The 19758-nt window shown below is 44.2% G+C and overlaps 1 protein-coding gene across 1 annotated transcript in view; it reads left to right on the top strand.

The window, feature by feature from the left end:
* ATG14 (autophagy related 14) overlaps nucleotides 1–13090 on the top strand; it is a 46781-nt gene extending 33691 nt beyond the window's left edge. Inside the window, exons 8-10 of the mRNA XM_011961858.1 lie at nucleotides 1546–1636; nucleotides 1719–1804; nucleotides 9587–13090. Coding sequence (XP_011817248.1) covers nucleotides 1546–1636; nucleotides 1719–1804; nucleotides 9587–9893 — 484 coding nt within the window. The 3' untranslated portion in view covers nucleotides 9894–13090. The remainder of the gene's footprint in view (nucleotides 1–1545; nucleotides 1637–1718; nucleotides 1805–9586) is intronic.
* The last annotated feature ends 6668 nt before the right edge of the window (nucleotides 13091–19758 follow it).

The raw sequence follows: 19758 nt of genomic DNA, 5'->3' as shown, positions 1-19758 counted from the left end.
ATCTCCTGACCTCGTGATCCGCCCGTCTCGGCCTCCCAAAGTGCTGGGATTACAGGCTTGAGCCACCGCGCCCGGCACTTTCTTCTTTTTTCTTGAGACAAGGTCTCACTCTGTCGCCCAGGCTGGAGTGCAGTGGCGCTATCTCAGCTCGCTGCAACTTCCATCCCGCCCCAGGCCCAAGCAATCCTCGCACCTCAGCCTCCCGAGTAGCTGGGACTACAGTGCACGCTACCACACCTGGCTAATTTGTTTTGTATTTTTTTGTATGAGATAGGGTCTCCCTATGTTACCCAGGCTGGTCTTGAACTCCTGGGCTCAAGTGATCCACCCTCCTCTGCCTCCCACAGTGCTGGGATTACAGGCATGAGCCACTGCACCCAGCCATCATCTTCCCCCTTTAAATAAACACAGATGGTAGTATGCTATACTATGGTGTTATAAACTTTGCTTTACAAATTTTTAGTTATGTAACAAACGTTTACGAAGTACCTACTGTGTGCCAGCACTGGAGGATACATTGGTGACAAAAAAATAATCCCTGCCCTCTTGGAGCTCACATTTTCATGGAGGGCCCAGCATAAATAGTAAACAAATCAACAGCACGTCACATGGCAGTAAGTGCTGTGGAGAACATTAAAACAGGATGAGAGGGCCAGGTACTTTGGGAAGCTGAGGCAGGAGGATCACTTAAGCTCAGGAGTTCGAGACCAGCCTGGGAAACATAGTGAGACCTTGTCGCTACTAAAAATAAAAAAAAAATTAGCTGGGTGTGGTGACACACACCTATAGTCCCAGCTACTCGAGAGGCTGAGGTGGGAGGATCGCTTGAGCCCAGGAGATTGAGGCTACAGGCTGTAGTGAGCTGTGATCATGCCAGTGCACCCCAGCCTGGGTGACAGAATGAGACCCTGCCTAAAAAACAAAAAAGGTAAGAGAAAGGGAATGTGGTGAGAGAGGGGCTTGCTGTGTTTGAGTGGGCAGGTGTGTGGTCATAGGGGAACTGAGGGAGGGAGGGAGTAAGCAGGCTGTGTGGACCCCTAAGGAAAGAGGCTGTGGGCAAAAAGAATGGCAGCTGCAGAGTCCTGGATAGAAAAACGAGGGCAGAGGAGAAGAAGATGGGGTGCAAATCTTGTGGGCCTCACAGGGCCACTGTAAGCCTTTGACTGCCATTCTGCATAAAGCAGATGACAGTTGTGTAGTTTACCTTTCTGTACAGGTGTCAGGATCTTACCAGTCTGCTGTTGATGCTTCAAGAAATAATCTTGTACATTTTTCATTTCAATAGTGTGCAGATATTTGTGTAGAATAAATGTCCTGAAGTGGAATTGCTTGGTCAAAGGGTGTGTGCCTTCGTAATGTGTATAGATGCAGTATAATTGTTCTCTGAGGGGAATGGTGTATTCTTAGAAAGTCTTTAAGTGCAATTTACTAAGGAGTCAAAGGGCACAGAGTATGTGCTATACCTAATTGTACTGTAAATGGAAATCTTAACATATAATTTCCTCAAAAAAATAGAACTTTATAAATTGTATATTTGTTTTACAGTGAATTTTGTGGCGAAAATCTAAGCAAGCAGAAATTTACTCGAGCAGTGAAGAAACTGAATGCAAATATTCTTTACCTTTGTTTTTCTCAGGTATGAAAAATAGGTTGTGAACTAATTTTTACTTTATTAAATAATCGAAAATATTAACCAATTATTTAATTTTTGTTTTTAGCATGTAAATTTAGATCAGTTACAACCACTGCATACCCTCAGGAATCTAATGTACCTGGTCAGCCCGAGCTCTGAACACCTAGGCAGGTAAGAAGGTATTTGTTGCTTTTCTCTAAGTGTTTTTGTGACTCCTGTTAGAGGAATGGTATATTGGCATAGTAGAGTCGTGTTCCCTAATCCCAAACTCCTCAAACCGGACAAAAATTGCAGAGTCCCATACAGAAAGAAACAAAGGTAATTATATTTGAACTTTTATGGGATTTTTTCTGTAAACATGTCTTGGAAAAAATTAATATCAATCATTGTTAATACCTAAAGCACAGTCGAAGAAGCCACGTGTTCCTGGAGTGTGCCTTTTTGTGCTCTCCCTGAAGTCCAAAGACCATGTCTTTGGATCTGCATCTATTTCTTCTCCAGCACTTCCTGGACATAGACCCCTTTATAAAAAAGCTGGGAACTCTCTAGCCCTACCTAGTGTCTGCCCTGTTTCCTGCACATTTTCTTTTGCTCCTGCTCACTCCTTGTCCATCGTAACAATTCACAATTTTCTTTTTTTTTGAGACGGGGTTTCATCCTGTCACCCAGGCTAGAGTGCAGTGGTGCAATCTCAGCTCACTGCAACCTCCACCTCCCAGGTTCAAGCAATTCTTCTGCCTCAGCCTCCCGAGTAGCTGGGATTACAAGTGCGCACCACCATGCCTGATTAATTTTTGTTATTTTTAGTAGAGACAGGGTTTCACCACGTTGGCCAGGCTGGTCTCAAACCCCTGACCTTGGGTGATCCACCCGCTTCGGCCTCCCAAAGTGCTGGGATTACAGGCTTGAGCCACCGTGCCCAGCCGCACGGTTTTCTTCTTATCACTGAGTCAATCTGATCACCATTGGTTGGAGATAAAAGGTACTAGAGGTGTGGCTCAAGACAAATGGCGGGAAAGTTCTTTTGGGATTCCCTTCTGCATCATCCGTCTACTGAAACCCGAGGCATTAGGGGAGGCCTTGTCCTCTGACGCGTGCGCCTGGCTTCTCCCACGCAGCAGTTAACTTTCGGTGATAATCTGACTTTAACCATTGTCTTATGCTTCCTTCCCCTCCCCACCTCAGACAGTTAACATTTCTGGGACATAGACTCCTTTATAAAAAGCTGTGAACTCGCCAGGAAACTGCACATATACTTACAATGTTGTGCCATTTTACAGGGAGTTCACGCCTCTCACCCCTGATCCCTCACTGGTTCATGAGCCATGGAAATGTGAACATTAGAAATCCATGCCAGTTTTGATGGTTGGTTTCTGTGAGTTTACTCACCATCCTCTCTGTACCTTACCTGTAACGGGCTCAAATTAGGAAATTTATCCTTATTAATAAGAGCTAATATTTATTGATCCACTCTTTATTGACACAGGGCCAACTTCTTTACTTGCCTTGGATATCATTCCTACTTTATAGACAGGAGAAACTGAAGCTTAGTATGGTCAAGTAACTCATGGCCATGGTCACAGAGCTAGTGCAAGTGGTGGAGCCGGGGTCTCAGCTCACACCTGGCTGCCTCCACAGTCAGAGATACTCATGCAGTTAACCAGTGTTTATTATTTCATCACATTGACAGATTAAAGAAGAAAAACCATAAGATCGAGCTGATAGATGCTGAAGAGAATTAAATAAAATGCAGTTCCCATTAATAATTAGGGGGAAAAATTACTAGCAAGTAGATTATTACTAGTGGATATCTGTCACAAACCTACAAGGAAAGTTATACTTAATGGCACGTTACTTACATAGATATTGATGTAATTTATGTAATAGATTACATAGGAAAAAATCGAGGATGCCTACTGTCAGTGCTGTGTTAACAGCTCTGGAGGGCTTGCCAAGGCAAAGCATTTTTAAAAAGAAGTGAGGTTTATTTATATTGGAAAGAAAGAAACTAAGTTGGGATTATTGTAGATGGTATAATTATTGAACTGGATTCCCAAGAGAACTAAGAAACTATTTGAAGTGATAGTTCACACCAGGCATGGTGGCTCACGCCTATAATCCCAGCTACGTAGGAGGCTGAAGTGGGAGGATCACTTGAGCCCAGGAGGTCAAGACCAGCCTGGGCAACATAGTGAGACTCCATCTCTACAAAAAGTAAAAAAAAAAAAAATTTAGCCAGGCACAGTAATGCATGCCTGTAGTCCCAGCTACTCTGGAGGCTGAGGTGGGAGGATTACCTGAGTTGAGGAGTTCCAGGCTGCGGGAGTTTGTACCACTGCACTCCAACCTGGATGACAGAATGAAACTTTGTCTCTTCCGAAAGAAAAAGATAAACATACAAAAAACAGTTGCTTTCTTGTGTGCCAACAGCAACCAGTTTGGAAATTTAATGGAAAAAGTCTTCCTTTTATTGTAGCAGCAAAAACTGTAAATTCTATAGCAGTGATCTTAATAAAATGTATGTAAAATGATTATAAAAATTATGAAGCTTATTTTTATTCCACATGTATTTTTTGAATGGCTGCTACACACTATATGAGGAGTGGAGCTGAAAGAAAGCCACAGGCAGGGAAAACCCTTATGATTTTCCAGGATGAGAAGGCTCAGTGTTGCAAAAGGGCTACTTCTCAAAAGGAAGACTGATCGTATTTCATGGAGCTTTGACAAGCTGATTCTAAAGTTCAACCAGAAGTATAGTCTGCAAGGAAGTTTTGAAAACAGTAATGAGGGATGGGGTTGGTCCATTTAAAACGTAGCGTAAAGGTAATTAAAACAGAATGCTGTTAGCATGCAAATAGGTGGAGTGATTAGAGGAAGAGAATAGTCCCGAAACAGACTCTTGTGTATGTGGAAATATAATCTTATGATAGAGGAGGCGTTGAATCAGATAATGTTTCAATAGTGCTGGGCCGGTTGGGTATTCATATGGCGGGAAAGTTGAGTTCATACCACATTCTATATATAAAAATAAAATCCAGATGATATAAACAGCCTTATTTTAAAAAATCTATAAAATAAGCCAAAGGACAGTGTTTTATAATGATAGGATGGTGAGAGAATTCCCAAGTAAGCCACAAAACGCAAAAACCATAAAGGAAAGGAGTTAGACATCTTCCTGTGTCAAAACTCTGAGTGTGTCTAGTGAAAGCTGCCATAAACAAAGTTAAAAGACATCATAGGTAGGTTTTGCAACCTCTATAACAGACAACAGATTAAAATCTAAACAACTTAAATCTTTCAAGTCAGTACAGGAAAGACCAACAACCTATTAGAGAAATAGACAAAAGATTAAAACATGCAGCTCACACAAAAGATGAAGGTAGTCAGTATTCAAAGGAAAAAAATCTTTAGGCTCAATCAAGAAGAACAAAAAAAAGAAGGCAGCCAGGCACAGTGATACGTGCCTGTAGTCCCAGCTACTTGGGAGGCTAAGGCAGGAGGATCACTTGAGCTCAGGAGTTGGAGGCTACAGTGAACTGTGATCACTTTTGTGAACAGCCACTGTACTTCAGCCTGGGCAACACAGTGAGACCCCCATCTCTTTAAAAAAATTAAAATAATAAAAAATTTTAAATGCAATTCAAAACAAGTTTCCATTTGTAACCATCAGTTTGACAAAAATAGGAAGGAGCAGTGAATCCAGTGTTGCTGGTAGTTGGGGGGAAGGGCACTCATACTGGAGGTGAATTTTTGTAGCGGGTCTGAAGTTTTCTGTAGGCCTGCTCTTGAGTCAGGTTTTCCATTTAGAATTGCACACACAATTAGGCTGTGAGTCACATCTAAGTTTATGGCCAGAGGACAGGAAGTAGAACTTCAAAAGTCCCCTTTTCCCACCAGCTTCATCAGAATCAAAGTGTAAAGAAGATTGTTAATGGAACCTGGGTGGGATTTCCTGTTTCTATTCAGACTGGCAGAACTGAGGATTCTATTCTGAAAAGATAAACTTTTTTTTTTTTGGAAACAAATTTAAACTTACAGAAAAATTACAAAAAAAATAAAAATAGGGCCAGGCATGGTGGCTCATACCTGTAATCCCAGCACTTTGGGAGGCTGAGGTGGGTGGATCACTTGAGGTCAGGAGTTTGAGACCAGCCTGGCCAACATGGGAAACTGCATCTCTACTAAAAGTACTAAAATTATCTGGGCGTGCTGGATATAATTCCAGTTACTTGGGAGGCTGAGGCAGGAGAATCGCTTGAACCCAGGAGGCGGAGGTTGCAGTGAGCTGAGATCGTGCCACTACACTCTGGCCTGGGAAACAGAGTTGAGACTCCATCTCAAAATAAAAAAAAGTAATAAAAATAAAAATAGTACAGACACATACACCCTTACCCAGATTCACCTGTTAATATTAATATTTTGCCCATTGCTTATCCTTTGTGCAGTCTCTGTATCCATAAATGCACATACTCCCACATATTTGAAATAGGATATATTGTAAAAGTGACTTTTACAAAGCCAGAAAGATCTTTTTGTTGCCTTAATTGGTAGAATACCTCCCTGCAGCACCATGAGAAAATGAATATTCCTGGTTCAGGGCCTTGAAAAAAAGGTATCCATTATTCAGCTAAACTAAAAATTAGGAAACTATTTTGTAATCTTTATTCCCCAAAGACATTAAGCAAAATAGGATGAATTATTTTGCTAGCTGGTTATGTGGGCTGTGTCGCTAGCTTGGGGTCTGGCAGGCAGGTGATGTATCTGTAATCTGGAAGTGGTGGGAGAGAGGCATTGGGTGGAGAAACATCGCAGGGGCCTCTGCCATGACCCTTCTCCTGCTCTGTGGCTTCTCAGAGATGTAGGTCGATCGTTGGAACCAAAATTGTTCCATACAGGCTCCTTGAGGAGTCTTCCATTCAGTCGCTTTTCATTGTACTTAGCCGAGCACCTGCTCCATGCCAGGTGAGTTTCTCCACGCAGAGAACTGGAGTCCACCAGGAACTCTGCCTGGAAGAAATGTCATTTCCTCCTCTCTGTCCCTTCTGCCTGCCTCCTGGGAAAACTAAGACCCCAGGATTAGAGAAGGCAGCATCAAAGAAGAAAACAGGCTGAGCCTTGGAGGGAGGAGGGAAGGAAGGAGCTGTGGTAAAAAGAAAGGAAGGAAGGGAGGGAGGGAGGGAGGGAGGAAGGAGCGAGCTATGGATAAAGCTGACTGGGGAAGAAAGGGAGGGAGGGAGGAAGAAAGGAGGGGAATGAGGAAGGGAGGAAGGGAGAAAGGGAAAGAACGGAGGGAGAAAGGGAAAGAAGGAAGGGAGGGAGGGAGGAAGGGAGGAGCAAGCTGTGGTAAAAAGCTGACTGGGGCCTTTAGGGGATCTGGGGAAACCAAGAGACTTAGCCTGGCAGTCAGTTTTGAGGTCCCCTGGACTGCACAGCTGAACAGAACAGAATCAGAGCATCTTGGGTTTAGTAAAGGAAGGAGCCCAGGCAAAGAATTTAAATTGTGAACATTTTTAGTGGGTGCGTGCCAGAAGGAGAGAGAGGCAGCTCTCCAGCAAGAGGAGGCAGGTGGGAAGTGGTGATAAGGTGAGGACCTGGGCCAGAGTGACAAATTGAGAATGGAAAGGGAGCTTATTTAATGATAACAGGTAGCCCTGGTGACCCCAGACACAGAGCGGGATGAGGGAGAGGAGGAATCCCAGCCGGCTAAAATTTTGAGACTAGTTCAGATATCTGGGATGAACCTGAGGGTTTAGTAACCAGAGGATATTTGGGAGTGGCACTAGGAGAGGAATCTGAAAAGATGGCTTTAGAGTAGAACTGTTTGCCAAGGAATAGAAAAAGGGGAGAAAAGAAATAAAGTGCAAGGAGAAATTTGAGGATACAGAAAAGGGTGCTCAGAGCTAAAAACTGTGCAGTGGCCATTAGTTTGCTGGCAGAGAAATTCAAGGGGCAGTAGGAGGTTGTACTCCCTTCACCCTTGCAAAATACTGACTTCTGGGCAGGGTGGGGCCTAGTAAACTTGGAAGCCCCCTAGTCTGAGGGGCTCTTTGTTTTTTTGTTTGTTTGAGACGGAGTCCCACTCTGTAGCCCTGGCTGGAGTGCACTGGCGCAATCAGCTCACTCCAAGCTCCACCTCTGGGATTCACGCCGTTCTCCTGCCTCAGCCTCCCAAGTAGCTGGGACTACAGGTGCCCGCCACCATACCCGGCTAACTTTTTGTATTTTTAGTAGAGACAGGGTTTCACCGTGTTAGCCAGGATGGTCTCAACCTCCTGACCTTGTGATCTGCCCGCCTCAGCCTCCCAAAGTGCTGGGATTACAGGCGTGAGTCACTGCGCCTGGCCTGATGGGCTCTTTGAAAATGTAAATTGCTCACTGGATACCAAGTGGGAAACCCCATGGCATATCTTCCAATTTAATTACTAAAGACCTAAAAACAGTCCCTGGAGCATAAATGATAGCTATTATTATTACTTTACCCAGCTGGGAAGCACAGGTGTCTGGGAGGAATGAGGGCTGCTTGCTCCTGTAAAAAGTGAGTCAAAGGTGCAGACCTGGTGAGGTGTGTTGGAGGCCAGTACTAGCCGTTCATCATTGTGAAGGCTGTGAAGAATTTGGGACCATAGGCTGAAATGTCAGGCTGTACAATTCTAGACTCTCATTTCTGCCTGCTATTTATTTTGACCTCTCCTTTTGTTCCCCAAAGTTGTTATCAGTGAAACCCTTAAATGAACCAAGGCATCGTGTGCTTATCTTGGGGGCAGCAGCAGGGAGATAGCAGCACCTTGGTCCCATCCTGTAGCTGGTTGCAGGGCAGTTCCCTGGAAGGCAGTGGGTGGGGGTGGCTGCCTACAGGGAGGACATGCAGCCTGGTTGCCCTGGAGCCAGAGCTGAGGGGCATTTGAAAGGGAGGGGAAAAAGAAGCAGAAAGGTGGCTGGGCTCGGTGGCTCACGCCTGTTTTAATCCCAGCACTTTGGGAGGCGGAGGTGGGTGGATCACTTGAGATCAGGAGTTCAAGACCACCCTGGCCAACATGGTGAAACCCCATCTCTACTAAAGCTACAAAAATTAGATGGGCGTGGTGGCGGGCACCTGTAATCCCAACTACTCAGGAGGTTGAGGCAGGAGAATCGCTTAAACCTGGGAGGTGGAGGCTGCAGTGAGCCAAGACCATGCCACTGCACTCCAGCCTGGGCAACAGAACAAGACTCTGTCTCAGTAGAAAAAAGAAATGCAGAAAGACTTCTGAGGTTTGCTGACTCAGTTCCCTGTGCTGAGGCGCCAGCAAAGAGGATGAGGCCTGAGAAAGGGTAATAGGACTTGGCAGTGAGGGTGTCATTAGGGACCTTTGAGAAATAGAAATTGTTTTCTCCTGAAATATGGTGCAGAAATATACACCATCGCCTCTGAATGTATTCTAAACAGTTGTGCCTCATTCTGTGCTACCAATGTGTCCTAGAAAATTGTGGTGATATTTTTAAACATGTACAGGAGGCCACTGAGTCTTCTTTGTATACCATTTATATATGACTTACTACACTAAATAATATCCAGAGTATACATCAAGTGGCTTTTTGTTAGAATTGTCTCATTGGAGTGCCCTGTATTTACTTCATAGACAGTGCAGTTCTTGACAACAGGAAGTCAGACTTAGGACCAACATGGGCCATCTCAGTGAAGAGGTTTTTTTCCTATGCAGGGTCATCACCAATTAAGTAGGTAGACTTGTGGGAAATTGTGGTATCATGATTTTATTTAAAACATGGATGGAGATTATTTGGGGAAAGGAAAACGCAATCATATGTCAACACGGAGTGCTGCACAGACTTGAGGAATGAATGCAGCATGCGGCATGCCTCATCCCCTCAGGTGAGGGCCTTCGGGAAGATGGCATATTTTCTGGTGTTGAGAATGGTGATTATCCTAAAGAGACCCTCATTGTCTGCACACAGGTCAGGGCCCTTTGAAGTACGAGCAGACCTTGAGGAGTCCATGGAATTTGTGGATCCCGGAGTTGCTGGAGAATCAGATGAGAGCGGAGACGAGCGCATCAGCGATGAAGAAACCGACCTGGGCACAGACTGGGAGAACCTGCCTAGTCCCCGGTTTTGTGATATCCCTTCCCAGTCCGTGGAAGTCTCCCAGAGTCAGAGCACCCAGGCATCCCCACCCATCGCAAGCAGCAGTGCAGGTGGGATGATCTCCTCTGCAGCAGCCTCGGTGACCTCCTGGTTTAAAGCTTACACTGGACACCGTTAATGAGCATGGACCAAAACATGCCAAATCTGCATCAAGAAAGTTCTTCTCCCACTACACTCTAGTAAACATTATCTGTTTAAGATAGTGCCTGGAACAAAGGTTAAAGTGTTTCTTTTTTTTTAAGCAGGGAGACAAACATTTCTATTTGTCAAGTAGCTTGTGATGGTGACCAATATGCTTATACTTAATAGAACAGGGGTTGAAGGTCTTTCTGCCCAGACCAGTGTTGGTGGAAGGAGGACCTGTGCGTGTGGCCAGTTCTGCCAAGGAAGCAGTTGATTTGGGTTTCCTCTGGGCCCAGGCCACCGGGCCCACGGACCTGGGTCAGTGTGCTGGTCCTTGCGGTGCTGAGACTGTTCCTGACACTAAGTTTTAGGGGTTGGTTGAATCACAAGTGGTGATTCTTGATGATTAGGACATGAAAGATAAAAGCTCTTTAATAAAGAGTTTTTCTGCCATTGATTTTTCGTACGGAGAAGCAGCAGGCAATTTGAAATGATTTCTTTATAATTTGTTCCTTTAATTTTGTTTGGGAGGGGTGAGTTACACGTATTTCATTCATGCTGCTCTGTCGTAGTTTGTCAGACATTCCTGTTTTTCTTTACCCCACACACCAAAGAAAATGAAAGTCTTTTTCTTTAGGACCCACATCCATAAATGGAAGAAATCCTGGCTGCAATAATGTCCTAGAGAGGTTTTAACTATTTTCTTGTATTCTGAGGGGAATTAAGCCTATTCTTACCTAGTTGATTGAAGTCCTGCCATCTACACTATGAGCATTTTGAAATTGAACTTATCTTCTCTGGGTGAAAATAAGTCATGAAGGTCATTCCCTTATGAAAGCTCAGTGCCTGCCTGGGCACAGGGGAAAAGCCACTTAGTTCAGTGGCCTCTGGTCATTCTTATGGTGTCCAGTTTCTTTCTATGGGATTGAATAGGTGGCAGGTGTTTTCAGGGGAAACCATCCTGCTTGTTTCCCTGAACTCTTTGTTGCTCTGAGGACACAGCTTTGCTCAGAAATGTAGTGCAGATCCTTACGACTGATGCTGCTCTGCTCTGTTCCGGGGAAAGCACAATATAAACAATTTCCCAGCTGGGCACGGTGGCTCACGCCTGTAATCTCAGCACTTTGGGAGGCCGAGGCGGGCGGATCACCTGAGGTCAGGAGTTCGAGACCAGCCTGGCCAACATGGTGAAACCCCGTTTCTACTAAAAATACAAAAAATTACCGGGTGTGATGGCACACGCCTATAATCTCAGCTACTTGGGAGGCTGCGGCAGAATGGCTTGAACCAGAAGGCAGAGGTTGCAGTGAGCTGAGATGGTGCCATTGCACTCCAGCTTGGGCAATGAGAGCGAAACTCCATCTCAAAAGGATTTCCCTCACCAGGAGATCATTTTCAGGTCATGTGTCTTGTCATTCTTTTAGTGACAATCTTACAGGAAAACTATAATGAGAGAGGCATTATGTACAAATATGTAAGTAGTTTTTTATTTTTAATAACTGCAAAAAAAAAAAAAAAAATCCTGTGTAACAACTACCAAAAGAAATCCTATGGAAGATTCCTAACAGGCATTAGTACCATATCGTATGTGATTGGCATGATAGCACCTCAGATAAATCACTCAGAGGTTTGCCATGCCCCAGCTTCTTTTCTCATCATCATAATTTTAGTTGATACTTTGCCTTCAAGTCCGAGGTGCTATATAGCTTTTGCTAATGGCATATTTGGTGTTTGGTATAGTTTTGGGTAGAGTTGCAAAAGGGAGTTTATTTCTATCCGGTAGTCACAAATTCCTTGGCACTATGAATTTTCCATGAAAGGAAGAAGCAGGCTTTTCTCGTTGTGGGTGTTTTTTTTGTTTGTTTGTTTTGAAGACGGAGTCTCACTCAGCAGTGGTGCCATCTCGGCTCCCTGCAACCACCATTTCCTGGGTTCAAGCAATTCTCCCGTGTCAACCTCCCGAGTCACTGGGATTACAGGCACCCGCCATTATGCCCGGCTAATTTTTGTATTTTAGTAGAGACGGGGTTTCACCATGTTGGCCAGGCTGGTCTTGAACTCCTGACTTCAGGTGATCCGCTTGCCTCGGCCTCCCAAAGTGCTAGGATTACAGACGTGAGGCACCATGCCTGGCCCCTTATGGGTTCTTCGACACTGCTGGGATCTCTGTTTTAAGTGCTCAGCTTCATGATTGCTGGCCTTCCATTTTCCCATCCAGTTCTGGAGTTCATAGAGAGTGAAGATGGTGGATTTGAACAGATACCAAATAAACACAGTCTTGTAAGAGTTGTCTAGCTACTTAAAACCCTCAGAAGAACTTAGTCTCACCAGTTGTTAAGAGTGGGATTTGGAGCTTGGTGGAGATTGACTTCAGCTGAGAGATGCGCAATCGTAGTGGTTTTCTTAAGCCTCTTATGAAACCATGAATGTGAGATGAAGCTAAAGAATAGAATCCAGAGATCACAAACTCATCTAGAGTACTTCAGCAAAATTTACAAACATGTGGGAACTTTAGGAATAGGATATATTTTGTTGTTAATATCAACTAGAGGCACTTTTATGTAGGGTTAAGTGATCAAACCCTTTTGTGGTTTTGAACACCAACATACTGGCTTACACTGCTGAAATATTTTGGGTTTCATTATTTTGCACTGGATCCACCCTGTAAATACTCTTAAGTATACATTTCAACCACTGTTTTTTCTACTCTTTTTGCTGCTCATTAAAATCTTTCATGTAGGTGCCAGAACCATATGTAAACAGCTTTTTTAAAAATTGAAGCTGGTATTTTTTTTAAACAAAAAGCCATAGAACTGGGTCATGTTTTCCATTTTAAAATGATTTATTGGAACAAGGTAATACTAATAAAAACCCACAGGCACCAAACAGGCTGCTTAAAATGGTCTGTTAAAGACATTTTTTGCTAATGGAATATAACTAAGAAAAGTTTTGCACATCTGTAAGGGGGAAAAACAGTATCTCACCATTGGGTAGAGTGGACGGGACTCATGTAAGGACTCACATAATTTGGGGAAGATCATTCAGTGGCATGCTGTTAGAGGACTAGTCCGAGGATCTCACAGTATCATACTGCAGGACCTCCCCATTGCTCTGCAACTTCTAAACCAGTTTGAGTCATACAAATGTTTTCTAAACTTTTATTGTATTACTGCAATAAATCTTTTAACTGTACTTTGCTAATGTGTATGTCTTTTTCAAACTCTGTTCATTTCCACTGCTACATTAAGGGTAGCAAGAATGAGATTGAACCCTTTACAAATTATAGAAGTTTGTAGAATTTTTTTTGCCAGGTAAGAAAAAAACGTTAATATGTTTTTTAAAATGACAGATCATGGTGGTATTAATAATGATCTCTCCCAAGCTGAGAAGCTGGTTGCATGCTTTCCCTAAAGACGGGTTTTTCTTTGGTCGCCATCATTTGATGCATGTGACCTAGAATGACCTGGTTTTGTGCAGCAGACCCCCGGGGGAGGGGACCTCTAGGATGCCCACATGGAACCTGCCCAGACTTTCTTCAGGACAAGAGGAAAAGGGAAATGTTAGAGGGAACCACTCAGAGGCCTGAATAGCTTTGGAGGAGCCCTCCCCGACCCAACACCCCTTATCTTTTATAACTGATTTCTCCCAGGTGGGTAGTCGGTGGTGCCCTTCAGATTAGATTATTGGAGAGAAGGACCACCTGCAGGTGGTGGAGAGACACCAAGAGTGACTGCTGTGGAAGAGCCAGGCCAGCCAGGATACCCCCAGGAGCTATTGCCATGGTCACACTGCCCCTTTATCTGGAACAGAAGGCTGGCAGGCAACAGGAGGAAATAGGCAAGGAAACAGAAGGGTTCTCGAACAGCGTGTGTGCTTCGGTGGCACTGTCCTTCAGTCCTTCCAGGCAGCAGTTTAAAGCATGCTCCCATCTGGTGTTTAAAAGGAGCTCTCTCCATCCCGAGTTACATCATGATTGAGGCAGGAATCAGATTGAAACAGATAGGGAGGAATTAAGGATAACTTTGTCATTGGTAGTGGGGAGATTATTTCAAAGTTGCATCAATAAAATGTACCAGAAAACTTGAAACTGGACTCTTGGGCAAGCCATCCGCACCTCAGCCTTGAAACTCTTAATGAGGAAAACCACCACCAGCTGACCTGGTGAGAAAATACACTGGAAAGAGTTCACAATCTGCTTAGATAGTTGAAGTGAATTTTTTTAGGGCTGGGCACAGTGGTTCATGCCCTGTAATCCCAGCACTTTAGGAGGCCAAAGGCAGGATTGGTTGAGTTCAGGAGTTCAAGGCCAACCTGCGCACCATAGTGGGGCCCCATTTCTTTTTTTTTTCTTTTTGAGATGGGAGTCTTGCTCTGTCGCTCACTGCAAGCTCCGCCTCCCGGGTTCATGCCATTCTGTCTCAGCCTTCCAAGTAGCTGGGACTGCAGGCGTCCGCCACCACGCCTGTCTTTTTTTAATTTTTTTGTATTTTTTTTAGTAGAGGTGGGGTTTCACCGTGTTAGCCAGGATGGTCTCGATCTCCCGACCTCCTGATCTGCCTGCCTCGGCCTCCCAAAGTGCTGGGATTACAGGCGTGAGCCACCACGCCCAGCTGGTGAGACCCCATTTCTATAAAAATTTAAAAATTAGCCAGGCGTGGTGGTGTGCATCTGTGGTCCCAGCTACTCAGGAGGTTGAGCCGGGATGAGTCTGGGATGTTGAGGCTGCAGTGAGCTGTGATTGTACACTCACTGGGTGACAGAGTGAGACCTTGTCTCAAAAAAAAAAAAAGCCGGGCGCAGTGGTTCACACCTGTAATCCCAGCACTTTGGGAAGCGGAGACAGGCAGATCACCTGAGGTCAGGAGTTCGAAACCAGCCTGGCCAACATGGCAAAACCCCCATCTCTACTAAAAATACAAAAGAAAATTAGCCAGGTGTGGTGGTGCATGCCTGTAATCCCAGCTACTCAAGAGGCTGAGGTGGGAGAATCGCATGAAACTAGGAGGCGGAGGTTGCAGTGAGCCGAGATCATGCCACTGCATGCCAGCCTGAGCAACAGAGCAACACCATCTCAAAACAACAACAACAAAATCCCCCAGAAACCACCAGTGGGATAATCTTTCCTCCAAGAAAGAGGATAGTAAACTAACAAGAGTTACATCAATGACTTCTTTGTTGTGCCTTTTGTAGGGAGGAGTGAGAGAGACTCTGGTGGTGGGAGGGATCTAAAAGAGCCTTTGAATGAATGCTCCCCTTTAAAAAGTGAGAAAATTAGCAGGGTGTGGTGGCTCACACCTGTAATCCCAGCACTTTGGGAGGCTGAGGCAGGCAGATCACCTGAAGTCAGGAGTTCAAGACCAGTCTGACCAACATGGAGAAACTTGGTCTCTACTAAAAATACAAAATTAGCTGGGAGTGATGGCGCATGCCTGTAATCTCAGCTGCTCAGGAGGCTACGGCAGGAGAATCGCTTGAACCCGGGAGGCAGAGGTTGCAATGAGCCGAGATCAAGATCACACCATTGCACTCCAGCCTGCACAACAAGAGTGAAACTGTCTCAAAAAAAAAAAAAGAAAAAGAAAAGAAAATTGGCAGACGGTATTTGATGACACTAGTTAAGTGTTGAAAATGGGCTAGAGCCAGTTGAGTAAAAAAAAACTCAGAGGCATTAAGAAGGAGTGTCCAATCTTTTGGTGTCTGTGGGCCACATTGGAAGAATTGTCTTGGGCCACACATAAAATACACTAATAGCTGATGAGCTATTTTAAAAAACTGCAACAAATCTCATGATGTTCTAAGGAAGTTTACAAATTTGTGTTGGGCCACATTCAAAGCCATCCTGGGCCGCATGCAACTCATGGGCCACGAGTTGGACAAGCTTGCATTAAAGAGTCTTGTGGGCTGGGGAGACGAAGGTGGGTGGATCACCTAAGGTCAGGAGTTTGAGACCAGCCTGACCAACATGGTGAAACCACATCTTTACTAAAAATACAAAAATTAGCCGGGTGTGGTGGTGGGCACCTGTAATCCCAGCTACTCGGGAAGCTGAGATGGGAAGATCATGTAAACCCGCGAGGCTGAGGTTGGAGTGAGCCAAGATCATGCCACTGCACTCCAGCCTGGATGAAAGAGCAGACTCCATCTCAAAAAAAGAAAAGGCCAGGCTTGGTGGCTCATGCCTGTAATCCCAGCACTTTGGGAGGCCAAGGTGGGTGGATCACCTGAGCTCAGGAGTTCAAGACCAGTCTGGCCAACATGGTGAAACCCCGTCTCAAACTAGAAATACAAAAAATAAGAAAAAATTGGCCAGAAGTGGTGGTGCGTGCCTGTAATCCCAGCTACTCAGGAGTCTGAGGCGGGAGAACCACTTGAAACCAGGAGACGGAGGTTGCAGTGAGCTGAGATTGTACCATTACACTCCAGCCAGGGCAACAAGAGCGAAACTGTCTCTAAATAAATAAATAATTAATTAAAAAAAATTTAAAAAAGAGAAAATAAAGAAAGGGTCCTGTGGCTGTGATACCTCCAGATCCATATCAGATTGTTCCTGACCTCGCCTTCCCTTTGGGTGTGACATTTTAGCATTTACTGTATGACTTCAGAAGACACCTGGATTTTGAGGAAAGAATTTTCCTACGCTTTCCAGCAGCTTACTTCCCTAATTAAAAAAAGAAATAAATTGTCAAGACAGCATTTCTGGAGCTTAAGTATGTTGCTCTCAATTTGGAATGAAAGTGCCAAGTGGTTTGATGGTAGATGAAATAGAGAGACCTCCCAACCCAAGGCTGATGAAAGAATGATAGGAGCAGAGAGTAGCTTCTGTGGTCAGCAGTTTCACAGTTGCATTCAAAATAAAGAGGACTAAGTCTAGTATCCACAGGAGGAAATAACTGTTTTCTGGTTCAGGGGCCATTGGTACTGGCTTAAAAGAGTTCTGCTACTCCTTTGAGACATTTTACATTCTTTTTGCCTTAATCCAGGCATACCTTGTTTTATTGCGCTTTGCTTTGTCGCACCTCTCAGTGGGTTTTTTACAAATTGTGATAACTCTGCGTTGAGCAAGTCATCAGCGCCATTTTTCCAACGGCATGTGCTCATGTCTGACATTTTGGTAATTCTCACGATATTTCAAATCTCTTCATTGTATCTGTTATGGTGATCAGTGATCTTTGATGTTACTGTTGTAATTATTTTGGGGGTCCATGGTCTGTCTGTATGAGAGAGCAAACTTCATAAACGTGTGTATTCTGACTGCTTCACCGACCTCCTGTTCCCTCATTTCCCTTTTTTCAGGCCTCCTTATTCCCTGAGACACAACAATATTAAAATTGGGCCTAATTAATAGCCCTACAGAGGCCTCTTAAGTGTTCAAATGAAAGAGTTCCATGTCTCTCACTTTAAATCAGAAGCTAGAAATGATTAAGCTTAGTAAGGAAGGCAAGTCAAAAGCCAAGACAGGCTGAAAGCGAGATCTCTTGTGCCAAACAGCTGAGTTGTGAACGCAAAGGAAAAGTTCTTGAAAATAATGAAAAATGCTACTCCAGTGAACACACAAATGATTTAAAAAGCACAACAGCCTTATTACTGATATAGAGAAAGCTTTGTCTAGATAGATGAAACCAGCCACATTACCTTAAGTCAAAGCCTTACCCAGAACAAGGCTCTATCTCTTTAATTCTATGACGGTTGAGAGAAGTGAGGAAGCTGCAGAAGGAAAGTTGAAAGCTACCAGAGGTTGGCTCATGAGGTGTAAAAAGCTGTCTCTGTAACATAAAAGTGTAAGAGAAAGCAACAAGTTATCCAGAAGATCTAGCTAAGGTAATCTGTGAAGATAGCTACACTAAACAACAGATTTCCAATAGAGATGAAACAGAATCCTGTTGGAAGAAGATGCCATCTAGGATTTTCACAACTAGAGAGAAGCCAGTGCCTGGCTTCAAAGCTTGGGAAGGACAGGCTGGCTCTCTATTAGGGGCTAATGCAGCTGGTGACTTTCAGTTGAAGCCAGTGTTAATTTACCATTCCAAAAATCCTAGGCCTCTTAAGAATTATGCTAAATCTACTCTTCCTGTGCTCTGTAAATGAACAACAAAGCCTGCATAGCACCACATCTGTTTACAGCATGGTTTACAGATTGTTTTAAGCCCGCTATTGAGACCTACTGCGCAGAAAAACAGATTCCTTTCAAATTATTACTGCCCATTGACATTGTACCTGGTCATCCAAGAGCTCTGATGGAGATATACAAGGAGATTAATGTTTTCATGCATGGTAACACAACATCCATTCTGCAGCCAATAGCTCAAGGAGTAATTTTGACTTTCAAGTCTTATTTAAGAAATACATTTTGTAAGGCTATAGCTGCTATGGGTAGTGATTCCTCTGATGGATTTGGGCCAAGTCAACTGAAAACCGGGATGGATTCACCATTCTAGATGCCATTAAAAACACTTGTGATTCATGGGAAGAAGAAAAATATTTTTTTTTTTTCTTTTGGAGATGGGATCTCACTCTATCACCCAGGCTGGAGTACAGTGGCATGATCTCGGCTCACTGCAACCTCCACCTCACGGGTTAAAGCAATTCTCCTGCCTCAGCCTCCCAAGTAGCTGGGATTACAGGCACACACCACCATGCCCAACTAATTTTTGTATTTTTAGTAAAGACAGAATTTCACCATGTTGGCCAGGCTGGTCTCAAACTCCTGACCTCAGGTGATCCACCCGCCTGGGCCTCCCAAAGTGCTGGGATTACAGATGTGAGCCACCACGCCCAGCCAAAATATCAACATTAACAGGAGTTTAGCTTAGAATCCTTTCTACTTTCACCTTTAAGTCTAATTTCTACTTTCACCTTCAAGTCTAGCCTCTGGTTGTTTAAAATAAACATCTTGTATGAAATAGTCAGGCGCGGTGGCTCAAGCCTGTAATCCCAGCACTTTGGGAGGCCAAGGCAGGCGGATCATGAGGTCAGGAGATTGAGACCATCCTGGCTAACACAGTGAAACCTTGTCTCTACTAAAAATACAAAAAAATTAGCCGGGCATGGTGGCGGGCACCTGTAGTCCCAGCTACTCGGGAGGCTGAGGTAGGAGAATGGCATGAGCCCAGGAGGCAGAGCTTACAGTGAGCTGAGATTGCACCACTGCACTCCAGCCTGGGTGACAGAGCAAGATTCTGTCTCAAAAAAAAAAAAAAAAAAAGAAAAGAAAAGATAAAACATAGAGTTAAAAAACAAAAAAAAAAACCCCAGGGTTTTTAAGTTTACTCCAGCCTGGGTGACAGAGCAAGATTCTGTCTCAAAAAAAAAAAAAAAAAAGAAAAGAAAAGATAAAACATAGAGTTAAAAAACAAAAAAAAAAACCCCAGGGTTTTTAAGTTTATTCCAATCCTCATGGATGACTTTGAGGGGTTCAAGACCCATAGAGGAAGTAGCTGGAGATGTCGTGAAAACTAGCAAAAGAACTAAAAAGTGGAGCCTGAAGATGTGACTGAAATGCTGCAATCTCATAATAAAACTTGAATGGATAAGGAGTTGCTTCTTATGGATGAGCAAAAGAAAGTATTTCTTTTGGCCAGGCGTGGTGGCTCACGCCTGTAATCCCAGCACTTTGGGAGGCCAAGGCAGGCAGATCACCTGAGGTCAGGAGTTTGAGACTACCCTGGCCAACATGGTGAAACCCCGTCTCTACTAAAAATACAAAAGTTAGTCAGGTGTGGTGGTGTGCACCTGTAGTCCCAGCTACTTGGGAGGCTGAGGCAAGAGAATCTCTTGAACCCCGGAGGTAGAGGTTACAGTGAGCCGAGATCGTACCACTGCATTCCAGCCTGGGTGACAGAGCAAGACTCCGTCTCAAAAAA

Source organism: Colobus angolensis, unplaced genomic scaffold, assembly GCF_000951035.1.
Source record: "Colobus angolensis palliatus isolate OR3802 unplaced genomic scaffold, Cang.pa_1.0 Scaffold57, whole genome shotgun sequence".
Classification (NCBI taxonomy): domain Eukaryota; kingdom Metazoa; phylum Chordata; class Mammalia; order Primates; family Cercopithecidae; genus Colobus; species Colobus angolensis.
Note: the sequence above shows the minus strand (reverse complement) of the source record. Positions and strands in the feature narration are given on the sequence as shown.